Genomic DNA, 14,197 nt, shown 5'->3' with positions numbered 1-14,197 from the left:
GACAGATAAAGCCGTTTCTACATGTGTTTTGATGCCGTGAAAGTTTTCTATGTGGGTCCATCTAGTGTAGCAGACACATCACTGCCCCCCCACACATTATTTAATTCCAGAGTATTATTTTATTTCTTAGTTTTACAAATAATTATAATTATAAAGTCAATGAATTGTGTGTTGTTGTGGCATATAACAAAATGTTATACTTAGAAATTCTCATGTCTTTGGACAATGATACCGTAATAAACAAAGTAGCAGAGACCAGTACATTGCTCAGACGTTTATTAATGTTTTAGGGTTGGCCATGTTTCTTTGAAATAACTCTTATGCGGAGGAAAAAAAGATAATGGCATCATTAGAAAGTTGTTACACTGTGAATAACAAACTTGCAGAGAACAGTGCAATAATCTTTTTATTCTATTTTCTATCTATTTTATTGATATTTGATATTGTAGAAAAGGACATACTGGTGTTGTATAGAATAGTTTTGGAGATTTGCCCTTTAACCTATGTTCCCATATTTGTGAAATGTAAGTTGTGATGGAACAGTTTCTTTGCAGAAGAAAAATATATGATAGTATTATTAGATATTATTTATAGATATAGATATTATTTATTATATTATTTTTTTTCTTTATTTTCTTTATATTTATTTAATACTTATAATTTTATTTATTCTTTTATTTCATGTTTAAAGTTTGGATACCTCGGATTACTTATTTGAACAGAATATAAATTCTGATATTGTTGAAAAGAATATCCTGTTAAGAATAATATTGGTTATGTGCACTCACGTTGAAATAAATCTAAATTGTGAAGCAACCCTTACTTGCATTGAATTGGAAATGTTTTAGAAATATACACTGAATTACAAGGCTTTACAGAACAATTTGCACTATTGTAGACTTAACATGTAAGCTTAAAATTACATGATTTTAATAATAATACGTTGTGATCTAAAGTGGGCCGGTCTAAGGCATGAAACTCCAGGGCTGAAAATGAGTCCCACTCCGGCCCTGCGTGCACCCCATGCACCCCTTAAATGGCAGAATGCATTGATGTGGGCATGAGCTCCTGCCAGCCCTTTAACACAGTGGCTGCAATTACACCATCCTTTCCTATCACTTGACCCACGACGTCATTCCTTACAACACTCAAATAGTGCCATAAGGACCCTTCTGCACCTGTGAGTGGCATGTATGCAGGGGTATACCCCGACATGATTTGAGTGCCATGAGGAATGACATTATGTGTCAAGGGATGAGGAAGGCTGGTGTGATTGCAGGTCGCAGGTACTAATATGTGACCCTGACACCCAAAGCCAAGCTTAAACAAGCTAGCGCACCAGGTTCTGCTTTGGGCACAGGACAAGTTCCTGTCCCTCAGGGCAATTAACACTCCCGGGCATATGAATGTGGAAGCAGACTTGCTGTAATGGAAACTCCACCCCGAAGTAGTCAGTCAAATCTGGGAAAGATTTTACATAGCAGAAGTTGACCTCTTTGCCTCCCAAGGGACAGCACAATGCCCCCTCTACTACTTCCTTACACCTCCAGCTCCGCTGGGTCTAGATGCAATGGCCCATACGTGGCCCAAATTACGCCTTTACGCGTTTCCTCTGATAGCTCTGCTCCCGGGAGTCCTGGCGAGGGTCAGTAGACAGGGCCGTTGGCCAACCAGAGTGTGGTTCTCGGACCTAATTTCTTTCCTCGACGGCTCACCCTGGGTGATTCCAATGAGGAGGTATCTTCTGTCTCAGGTGCAGGGGACAATATTTCTTTGGAACCTTTATGCCTGGCCCCTGAAGGGTACCAACTTAGAGATGCTGGTCTTCCAGACAGCGTAATTGAAACTATTCTAAGTGCTAGGGCTCCCTCCACTAGAAGAACTTATGCCCTCAAATGGAATGTATTTAAAGATTGGTGAAACGCAAAACATTTAGACCCAGTCCACTGCCGAATTGTTTCAGTGCTGGAGTTTCTGCAAGAAAAGTTGGCTTCAGGCTTATGCCCTAGTACTCTCAGAACATAGGTAGCCGCTATTTCGGCTTGCTGATTGATGCAGTTTCCATGGGTAAGCACCCTTTAGTTGCTAGTTTCATTCGTGGAGCTAAATGGTTGAGGCCGCCCACTAGAGTCGTTGTCCCTTCCTGGGACTTATCTATTGTGCTCAAAGGTCTGATTGACACCCCTTTCAAACCACTAGAGTCAGCATCTGCTAGTTTTCTCTTAAGATGGTTTTTCTCATGGCCGTTACTTTTCTAAAGAGAGTTGGAGATCTGCAGGCTTTGTCAGTCTCCCCATTCTGTAGCAGTATTTCAAATCATTTTCAAAAATTAAGCCTTGTTTTACTAAGACCCAGATGTATCAAGATGCTCAAGGATGTGCAAACCAAAATGCTATCATAAGTTTTTTTTTTTTTTTTTTTTTTTTTAACAAAAAGACCAAAGCTTAAAGTGTGACTTACATTTTCTGTTATCGCTGACTTACAGGAGGTTAAGCAAAATCTATTGCATATTGTATGTTTGTATGTATACTGACATGGTCAGTAGTAAAAGTTGTTAATAGGGAGTGAGCAAAGATAAGTAAAATGTAAAAGGAATAGAAATTAAATACAATGACTTACACTAGGTGGGTACAGCACGGCTCCCCCTCTAAATCCCCACTGGGAGGTATGTCAGTGTTCACAGACTCACTCTCACTTGCAGGAATGCTCACTGTATGGATAACATATGAGAGTGGGGTGTAAGGTAATAAAAAATATCTATAATATAAAATAAATATACTTTTTCATTTTTTCACACATATAACAAATTAAACACTGTCGGGCAGACAACAGTTTGATTTTGACAATCATTTGAATTTACATAAGCAAATATTTATACCCTTTTTTGGATAATTACTGCAATTGTTAATTTCTTCTTATTTTTAAACAGCAATGTGGGAAGATGTGTCCCATGTGTAGGTTTGACCTAGTCCTAACTGATGCTTTACTCACAGTTTCTGGGTTTGGCATCATCGAGTCCCTCATCATTCTCTGGGTCAATGTCCTCAGCCTGAGTGATCCAATCCAGGTAACCCTTTAGATCCTCTTCTAGCTGTTGCTTTTCTCGCAATTTCTGGAAATCTCCACGCGCCTTTGCCTTTTCACGTTCTTTGGAGAACTCTCTAAGTGACAACAAGAAAAAGACAAACAAAAACATATAAAGGAAAGGGAAATAGAGAAAAAAAGAATTTCTTTGATTTAAATAAAAAAAAAAGGTTTGAATAAAAACTGGTTTAATAGCCAATGAATTCTGAACAATGAATAAGAAAAACTGCCTCACTGCCTGGCAAAAAAGTTATTATTTGGAGATATATAAGCCAATATGTTTCTACATATTGGATTGTATAATCACTGCAGTAATTATTGTTTTAGCTGCCAAAAATTCTTTTAACTCATGTGGTGAGCAGTAGCTAATCAAAAATGTTCAGTTTGCTAGGGAGATTGGACTTTGGAGCAATGGAGAAAGATCATGTGGCCTGATAATTCCAGATTGAGCCTATTCCAGAGCGATGGGCATGTCAAGTTAGAAATGGAAGGGCATAAAGCGATGCACCCAGCATGCATAGTGACCACTGTACAAGCCACTGGAGACAGGGTTATATTTTGGGGCTGCTTCAGCTGCTTAGGTCTAGGCTCAGCAATGTTACGTGGCAATAAAATAAAGTCAGCTGACTACCTGAATGACCAGATTATAACATCTATGAAGTTTTTCTTCCCTGATGGCACGACCATATTCCAGGACTCAGATTGTGCAAAAGTGCTTCTGGGAGCATGAGGAATTATTTTTACACATGAACTGGACACCACAGAGTTCTGACCTTGACCCCAGTGAGTTAACTGAGTGGTTCAACTCTCCTGTCATCAATATCAGACCAGAAAATAATTTCATGACATGAAAGGCATAAGGTTGTCAAAACAGTGTAACAGTTAAAGCATGCATTATGTTAAAGGCTCCAATGAAATATTAGAGTAGGCCTTTTGTAGGCCAGGCAGTGATTCTTAATTTATCATTCATAAATAAAACATAAACTATAACATAGCCAGTGTTCGAATTAGATACAATAATTTTCAGATATTTAACAACTGGTAAATGATCTACTATTGGCCTTTAATTCAGTGTTGTGTCTCTTTGCTTTGCCCTTATTTCAGCTTTAATATCACTAATCATTTATCATGTTGTAGTTAAAGAAACATAAATTTCAGCAAAGCCAAATGAAAAATTTATAAAAACATTATGTCCTTTATAAAGCACACAAATTTATAAAGCTATATGTTAAAGACCTTGGTGTGATTATTGATTCCAGTCTTTTGTTTTTTCCAATCTTTAGTTTTTTTCTGGGGACTCATGGACATGTGATAAACTGGTTTATTTAGATGTTTCAATTTTAGATTTAAGAGGTTGTCTTCCTCAATCTCATTAATCACTCAGGTGTGTTGACAGTGAAGTAACTGGTTGCTTTACTTTTGAGGGAGCCCTCATGTCTCTTGCAATTATCTTACATGATGAACTTTTTTCCCAGTTTAAGACCTGAACTTAAAAGCACTAATGGAGCTCCTACATGACCATTGATAATATTGGCACATGGTTCAAGGTCCTGGATTACTAATTAAAAGGACAAAGGTTGCAAATTGCCCTTGAGCAAGACCTGTCTGCTTCAAGGGTGCTATATCAGACCATGCACTCTCACTCTTGTTTTGCTGCTGCTGACATTTGAGCGTTTATTCCTGTTTTTCATCTCTTGTTGCCAACCGGATTGTTTTTGTACTCTGTCTGCCTGCCCCTGCCTTTTGACCCACACTTTTTTTAATTGGATTTACTCTATTGGACCACCGCCTGCCACGACCCTCTTGCCTGGACTTGGATTCTGATTCTGGTCTGCTACACTGTTCTGATTGACCCAGTTTGGCCCTGATTTGTTTGTTTATGAGTTTATTTTCAATAAAGTTGCATATGGATCCCATTCACGCTGACTCTGCATCACAGAAGACTTCGCCATCTACTGATCCAGCAACTATGTATCAGCTCACCACAGAACTGTCTGCCCAAGCGTCTGTGCTGGCGGCCCACCAGCAACAACTCAACTGCCTCACGAACCTCACCGAGGAACTGGTTAAGATGCTGCAAGCGCTCCATACTCCATCCGCTGAGTCATCCAGCTCTCTGCCTAGCCCGACGACCCACGCCACAGCAACCGCCTCTACCACAACAAGTCCACCGACTGGCGTTCCCGGATAAGTTTGACGGAACACCTTCTAAGTGTAAGGGTTTCTTATTACAATGCTCTATGTTTGTGAATCAGCAACCTATTTTGTACCCTTCTGACACTAGCCGCATAGCTTTTGTTTGTTTTGTTGTTGTCCGGTAGAGCACTCGTGTTGTGTTTCCTTCTTTCGCTGACTTCCTAGAAAACTTCAGAGAGGTCTTCGACCACCCAGCGGACGGCAAGGAGGTTGGGGAGCAACTACTTCAGCTGCTACAGGGCTAGAACTCCACCGCCGACTATGTGCTAACCTTCCGCACGCTTGCTGCTCAGATCGGCTGGCCGGAAGATCCCCTCAAACTCCTATTTCACAAGGGAGTCAATGCTGAGCTACAGTCGGAGCTCGCCTGTCGGGGGCCACAACTCATGCCATTCCCCATGTACCGTGTGTGTCTCACTTGGCAGTGGCAGCAGTAGATGGACATCCTCTGGGCTCTGGGCAGATTCAACACCTTCAGCCACCGCCCGCAATCTTGGGGTAACCGTGGCCAATCATTTGTCATTTTCCCCACACATCGCTAACCTTACTCGCTCTTGTTGATTTCTTCTTTACAATATCAGAAGAATTCACTCATTTCTTTCTTCACAGGCTACTCAGTTGGCTACGTCTGTCCACGATTTGTCCTCTGCAACTGATCCAGAATGCAGCAGCACGTCTCGTTTTTAACCTTCCCAAGTTCTCTCACACCACCCCACTCCTCCGCTCCCTGCACTAGCTTCCGGTAGCTGCCCGCATCAAATTTAAAACACTGATGCTTGCCTACAAAGCTAAAAATGGCCCAGCACCCACTTACCTCTCTGCGCTAATTACACCACGCACTGCACCACGTTTCCTCTGATCCTCCAGCACTGCTCGCCTCATCCCACCATCTCTCAGGGATTAAGGGCGGCATTCATCTGCTCTGTCACCTAGGTGGTGGAATGAACTTTCTTCTAGATGTCCGTACAACAGAGACTTTGACTATCTTTAAATGACGAGTCAAGACGCATCTGTTTCTCCAGTACTTGGACTAACTCTTCCCAGTTGTGTTGGACTAATGGCACTTAGTTATTAACTTAGTTAACCCAGTGTAAGTATGTATCCAATGATGTAAACATTAAAGCACTTTTTGTAAGTCGCTCTGGATAAGAGCGTCTGCCAAATGCCTAAATGTAAATGTAACACACCACCGATTATCTCACTCTGTGCTCCGGGGCTCTCCACACAGAAACCATTCGTCTGTTCGTCCTGTCAACCTCTTAAACCCCGATCGTCTTGGGTTTCCCTTGGCTGGAGAGACATAACCTGGTAATCTCTTGGACTGAGAGACAGATTCTACGATGGTCAGAATTCTGCCAGGAAAGACATCTCAATCACATTCCACCCAAAACAGAGGGTGATGGGACTAACCTCACATCACCCGACTCTGCTAAATTACCCTCGCCGAGGCCTTCAGCAAGACTAAGGCATCACAACTGCCTCCTCATCGCCCCACTGACTGTGCCATTGACCTGATTCCAGGATCTCATCCTTCCAAGGGGTGTGTATTTCCTCTTTCCCAACCTGAATCCGCCACCATGAGGGCCTACATTGAGGAGGAACTGAGAAAAGGCTTTATTCACCCATCCACTTCTCCCGCCTCGGCTGGCTTCTTCTTTGTAAAGAGAAAAGATGGCGGCCTCCATCCGTGCATTGAGGACTTAACGAGATGACCATCAAGTTCTGCTACCCGCTCCCACTCGTTCCCGCTGACCTAGAACAACTGTGCACTGCCAAGTTCTTTACCAAACTGGATTTACGCAGTGCCTACAATCTCATTAGCATTCGCATAAGGGAGGGTGATGAATGGAATACGGGCTTTTTTAACCACCACTGGTCATTACGAGTACCTCGTTATGCCCTTTGGTCAATAGTCTGTCTGTGTTTCAGGCCTTCATTAATAATGTCTTCAGGTACATGCTCAACCACTGGGTCGTCATCTATATTGATGATATCCTTATCTATTCAGACTCCTTCCACGATCATGTAAATCATGTCCAATCAGTCTTTGTCACACCTGTCGTTTCATTCCTCTACCCAAATTACCCTCTGCACTCGAGACGGCTGAGGCATTGTGCAACCAGGTATTTCGATTCTATGGCGTCCCCGAAGATATCCTCTCTAACTGTGGTCCCCAATATACCTCCCGAGTCTGGGCCTCATTCTGTAAACTGTTGAGCATTAATGTCAGCCTCACATCTGGTAATTATCCAATGGCCAGGCTGAAAGGTTAAACCAAGAACTTACTCGCCTCCTCAGATCATACTGCCAACAGAACCAGACAGATTGGAGCTGTTACCTCCTTTTGGCAGAAAACGCTCAGAACTCTCTTCGTAAGCCCTTAACCAACCTCACCCCACTCCAATGCATTCTGGGATTTTAACCACCACTCTTCCCCTGGTCTGGCGAGCCCTCTGAACTCCCGGCCGTCAACTCCTGGCTCCGCCGGAGTGAGGAGACTTGGGAATAGGCTCATGTACATCTCCAGAAAGCTGTTCACCGCACCAGAGAGCAGGCTGACCGCCATCAACGTCCTAACCCAGCCTACCATCCTGGTCAGTGGGTATGGCTGTCTACCCGAGATCTTTGCCTCCGGCTCCCATGCAAGAAGCTTAGTCCCAGGTACGTGGGTCCATTAAAAATAATTAAAGAAATAACTACAGTTTAATTTAGATCGGCTTTGCCTAGAAATTACCGTATCTCACCCACGTTTCATGTCTCTCTGCTCAAGCCCGCTGGTGGACCAAGAGGAGTGAAGGACCAGGAGGTGGCTGGTGATCAGAGTACCCCTTCCCTTATCGAAGGCGAGGAGGCCTACCGGGTCCACGAAATACTGGATTCACGTCGCCGGGCTCGAGGTCTTCAGTATCTGGTGTACTGGGAGGGGTATGGACTGGAGGAACGCTCATGGGTGAATGCGCAGGACATCCTTGACCCCAGTCTGGTAAATGACTTCCATAACTCAGATCCGAACCGGCCTGCCCCGAGACCTCGTAGGATGTCGTTTGCCTCCACCCGTCAGGAGCCACTCGCAGGGAGGGGGCTCTGTCACAAATTCACTCTCTGTGACTCCCTCCGATCACCACCAGAGGGAGCCATCGCCAAGGTACTAGTCTCTTTAGGACTCCATTACCCACAACCCCGTGCCTGGGGCTGATCACCAGCCCAGGTGTCAGCAATTACCCACAGACTTGAAATTACACGCTTACTCTCACCACCTCGCGAAGTCTTGTTTTGCCGCTGCTGACATTTCTGAGCGTTTATCCCTGTTTTTCCATCTCTTGTTGTTGTTTTTGTTCTCTGCCTGCCGCCTGCCTTTTGACCCACGCTTTTGTTTATTGGATTTGCTCTATTGGACCGCCGCCGACCACGACCCTCTTGCCTGGACTTGGATTCTGATTCTGGTCTGCTGCACTGTTCTGATTGCCCTGGTTTGACCCTGACTTGTTTGTTTATGAGTTCGTTTTCAATAAAGTTGCATATGGAAGTTGCATGCTGACTCTGCATCACAAGTACATAGTTCTATTGTAAATAAAGTCCAAACAATATTGCAGTATAATAATAATAATAATAATAATAATAATAATACATGTGGTAAATATAATCATAGAATGCTGTGTCTGTATGCATGTGCGTGAAGCAAAAGCAAGTCTTATTAAAGAAGTTAAAAATCTATTTTCTCTCTATGTATTAGCCTGCACTTTGTCTGTGTGCGCACGTCATTAGACACCGTGCCACACAAACACCCCTCCTACTTTCGCTTTTACAGACACACACAGACACATACACACACACACACACACATTCTCTCTGCTCTACACAGAAACACTGATCATTTTTAAAGGTAAAGTGCAGTTTAATTTGTTTTATTTTTACTTTACAGCAATGATTTTATTAGTGTGTCACTCAATCTAGTGTCATTATTTCTTGTTTATTTTTTCAATAAAACAGTGTTTCCGTTGTGTGCTCGCGTTGTGACGGGGCTAAAGCATGGTAGCAGATAAACAAATTATTTAGTAGGTTACTAGCATCACCACCTCTGCTAGTCTTACTGACTACGGGAAGCACTACACTGAGTTAGGGGGGAAAATCACAACTCAGCTTTATTATACATGTGATACCGGTTCCAAGTTAACAAAGGTTGGTCTGAAATTGTAAACTAAGTGTTCTTACATGAACAAAACAAATAAAAGTCTTGGTACTGTGCACAGCTTTTCACAAAGAAAAAGCTTCTCTCATTTCTTCCTCTCTCTCTCTCCTGCAGAATACTTCCGACTCATCCAAAGGTGGCTGCGATAGCCCCCCTTGTGGTGATGTTGGGTAATGCTTTGCAGACTCATATCTTCCAGCCGTTACAGCATGTGTGTAAAAAGATTGGAGAAGGGGGTAACTGTGTAAGATAAAAAGGAGGAGAGGGGAGGTGTAGCTGGCGCTATAATGGTGTATGATTCCTTAAACGGAAGTGAATAAGCTACAAGATTTTCTTTTGTTAATTTGTTTAATGATTGCACAATTATTTAAGGCAATAAGTAACCTGGCATTGTAATTAAAAGTGTTTGTTTGCAATATTACCTGTGCTGTAGATAAAATTTATACCTGTGTGAGTCACGTGATAGCGCGAGCCGGAAGTGTACGTAAACAGTAGCGGGAGAAAAAAGTTACGGGTCAGAGAAGTCAGAGAAACACGAAAGACCAACGATAAAGGAACAAACGTTTACCTGCAATTGTAATATTATTCTACTACTGGTCAACAGGCGCACACGGTAAATAATTTTTGAAGCTGTTACTGCCTCGTTACATACAGAAAGTGCAATTTATGTTTATTATTGTGATGAATGTGAATTGAAATATTGTATTTGTTTATTTTTAGTTTTCACTGTGTTCCATCAGCGTTTCATGACCTGTGTGAAAGAAATAAATGTCTGTGGATATCAGTTTGAAGCGTGAAGTCCTTTTGAGCAGACCAGAGTAGTTACAGGAGGGGCTCCTTACTTTAGCTTCACTCACACACACATGCACACATACACAGAGCCTGTGTACACAAACGGAAACAAAATCTGTCGGGATTTATTTGTACTTTTTTTAAAGGTAAAGTGCAGGTTATTTTGTTTTATTTTTACTTTATATTGTGTGTTAATTATTTTTACGTTTTTATATTTTAGGGTTGTGGAACAAATAATTTGAGTTTCTATTATTTCTTATGGAAAAATTCAATTTGATTTATGAGTGTTTTAAAATACGCTTCCAGAACGAATTATGCTCATAATCCAAGGTTTCACTGTAAATTATAACATGTTAAAAAATTATTGTACATAAATATCACTTGAACTTTAACTGGCTTTAAAAAGCTCATGCCTATGGGTTATGAAAAATAAATATTTTAAACCTTTCAATAAGATTCCATCAATGATATTACCACACAGGCAAGCATTACTGGCCGCAATACAATTTTCATTGCTGTCACTCTAATATAAATAAAAGGAGAACGAGCCAACTCTCTTACATTTTAAGTTAGAACCTAATTATTGCACCATGTTGTTTAACCATATACTGTGTACAGTCATTGACTATATTATTTATTTATTTTGTGTAAATGGCTAACGCTGTTATTACTTTATTTCAGAGATTTTTATTACAACACAAGACTATACAAATATATAACAATGTCAAAAACATACAGCTCCAAACAGTACACCCTTCTATTGTAAATAATAATAATGATAATACATGTGGTAAATATAATCATAGAATGCTGGTTTATAGCAACAATGGTACAGTATGTTGGTAACAATGTTTAAGCAACAGATTAAGAGAAAATTTTACAATTGAAAAGGGAATGGAATTATGATCATTGTTGATGCCAATTCCTTGCGATCCTAAATTTAATAATTCTCTCTTCTGTTTTCTCCTACTTTTAGAGACAGGTTATTGACTCTATGAAACTCACAGCAGTTGTGTAATCAGAAAACATGGTACTGTTTTTTTTAACTGTTTGCTACACAGTGAGTTGAACAGAGTTGTAAGTGAACAGCAGTATACTGAGCTCTGATGGTACTGGAGATGCTGCTCTCAATTCAGATTGACTGAGGGCTTCAAGTCAAGCAGTTGCAGAGGGAGGCATGTAGGCCTAGCAGGCTTAGAGTTAGGGTAAGCAGGCAACGTTCCAGACCTCCATTGCTGAGGCTGAGGCATATGTTTCAGTGGACACCAGGGGTAAAGGTATCTGTAAAAAAAAGGAGGGCTTTTGAGCATGGTTGGCTTGTGGGTCTTCAGAAGCAGCCAAAAGAAACTAGCAGTTTAAGCAGAAAGCAGCAAAAGCAGTAGTGGAAGAAAGAACTCAGGTGTGGGAGCAATTCAGTGAGGCTATGTAAAATGACTTTCATTTAGTCATAAAGAGATTCTGGGAAACCGTCACGTGTCTCAGGAGGGAAGTGTATGGATTTGCCCTACTGTTTACAGTTGATGGTGGAAAAAATATTTTGAACACCTCCATAACCTCTCTAATCACTTCCACGATCCAAGAAGTAAGGCTGGAGAATCCTAACGAGAATTGGAAATCATGTGGGCTGAAGTCACTGAGGTAAAAAAAAAAAAAAAAAACTTCTTTGTGGTGGGGCTCTTGAAGTAGACGAGATTTACCCTGAGTTCTTGAAGGCTCTAGATGATTTTGAGTTTTTCTGAATGACAAGCCTCTTCAGCATAGTGTGGAGGTTCGGGGTCAATGCCTCCAGATTGGTATACTGGGGTGGTTGTCTCTATCTTCAAGAAAGGTCACAGGAGTGTGTGCTTCCCTTTGAAAGTCTATACCAGGATTCTGGAGTGAAGGGTCAAGATGTTAGTTTATCTTCTGGAGGGAAAACATTGTTGACTCTGCCCTTGCCATTATAGGAGTTTACCCAGTCAATGTGCATTTATTTTGTGGACTTGGAAAAGGTATAAGCATGTAAATTCGAAGGATTGTACAAATCTGTTGTGGTGAAGAGAAAGCTAAATTGAAAGGTAAAGCTTTTAATTTACCAATAAATCTATGTGCCAGCCCTCACCTATGATCTTGTGCTTTGGGTACTGACCGAAAGATTGAGGTCAAAGTTGCCAGAGGCAGAAATAAACTACCTCTGACGCAGCACAAGTTTCTGAAAAATTGGGGGAAAATTAAGGAGCTCAGACATTTGGGAAGAAAAATTGAGGAGCTCAGACATCTGGATAGAGTGCAGCTGTTGGTCCTTCATATGAGAAGGAGCAAGCTGAGGTAGTTTGATTATCTGATAAGGATAAATCTTTGGTGCCCACCTAGGGCATTGTTTGAGGAATGTCTTCTAATAAATTTTGACTGGGCTTATGTCCTGGTAAAAATGCCTCTAATTGTCCTAGTTTTAACCAGAACATAAACCCAGGCAAAAATTATGACACAATTTAGCCCCACAATCTTAATTTGTCAGTTAAACCTTTAACTTATACCAAGTTCCAATACTTGTATGTAAAGATTATCATTCACCGATATCTTGGACATCTGGTAAACACAATATGCTCTTTGTTTAAGGGATCTATCATGTCCACAGACATACCTATAAAACTCTTAAACTGCTCCTTGAACTCCAGTTTGCAATCTGCCTCACAGCCTACAAATTTGGCCAGCTTGAGCTTCAATTACTACTGATCTATATATGCACACACAAAACACTCTACTAACCTAAAGTATCTTGCAGTCTATCTGTTCCTAAAGTGCTAAGCCTTTTACGTAATTGATGCTTTGTGTCGTCCTTGACTTTATTGTCATTATCCAAATAGTTTTAAGATTTTTATTATCCTGAAGAGGTCTGTTTATCGATTCGGTCAAGTGTATTATTGCGAACCTGCTTTTTAAAATCTTTTTTTTTTCATACTTTTGCATCTGTATCCACTTGTGCTGCGTTAGATGTTTATATTAAATTATGCTACATATCACACCTTTAAAAAATATTGAGTGAGTCATTTATAGATCAGGGACCAGGAGGTAAACCTTACATAAGTGTGTGTGTGTTCTTTTTAACACCTGGAACAATATACACTCAAATCACATCTTCCCTAGAGGGAAAGTATAAAATCTCCAGGCCCATAACAATTTCTCTATATGCTTCCTCTGGAGAATGTAATTCTTAAGCATGAAATTAGTTTCCACTGTTATACAAATGACTTATAGTTAAGAACATTTATTTGAGAAATGTGTTAAGGACTTTATACATTGAATGCTTATTTAATTCCTTCTACTTAATTCTGACATATCAGGAGTAATAGTACTAGGAACACATGCAGCTAGAAGCAACTGATCACACAGTAACTTTGGATGGCCTTTCTGTTTCATTATGTGAGCAATAAAAGACCTTGGTTTGATTATTGATTGCAAACTTTCATTTGAAGCTTATGTAGATAATGGGATACTCATTATTTATATAATAGGATATCCTCCTTTCATCTCAGAAAAAAATTCAAGGTAAGGAACATATTTTCACTACATGATGCAGAAAAACTAGTTCATGCTTTTGCCTTGCATCAAGGTTAGACTACTGTAATTCCTTTACTATCTGGATGTTTAACTAGGTGCATAAAAAAACAGTTTGTCCCAAATGCAGCAGCCAGAGTCTGTACTAGAATCAGAAGATGTGAACACATTACCCCTATTTTATCCACATTGCATTGGCTTCCCCTGAAATTTGATCATTAATTAAGTTATTATTACTGATCTAGAAATAAATGGTCTTGTGCCACACTTTCTTAGTGCACCAACAGTGTTTATGATCTGCCACACCTACAACAATTAAAAGATGCAGGATATTTCTTGATACTTCGTATAATGAAGACTACTGCAAGAGGCAGAGGTTTTCTTCCAAGACCCACAGTT

The 14,197-nt window shown here is 40.7% G+C and overlaps 1 protein-coding gene across 4 annotated transcripts in view; it reads right to left on the bottom strand.

Annotated features, from left to right (window-relative positions):
- Positions 1-14,197, bottom strand: part of cacna1c (calcium channel, voltage-dependent, L type, alpha 1C subunit) — a 235,836-nt gene that overhangs the window by 129,924 nt on the left and 91,715 nt on the right. For all 4 annotated transcript variants that reach the window (XM_053508748.1, XM_053508750.1, XM_053508747.1 and 1 more), the window contains exons 9-10: positions 2,992-3,161; positions 2,620-2,710 (exon numbers count right to left, since the gene is read on the bottom strand). In XM_053508748.1, the coding sequence (XP_053364723.1) occupies positions 2,620-2,710; positions 2,992-3,161 (261 nt within the window). The remainder of the gene's footprint in view (positions 1-2,619; positions 2,711-2,991; positions 3,162-14,197) is intronic.

Source organism: Clarias gariepinus, chromosome 12 (assembly GCF_024256425.1).
Source record: "Clarias gariepinus isolate MV-2021 ecotype Netherlands chromosome 12, CGAR_prim_01v2, whole genome shotgun sequence".
In the NCBI taxonomy this organism is placed as follows: Eukaryota; Metazoa; Chordata; class Actinopteri; order Siluriformes; family Clariidae; genus Clarias; species Clarias gariepinus.
The sequence above is the reverse complement of the archived record's forward strand: the minus strand, read 5'-3'. Positions and strand labels throughout refer to the sequence as shown.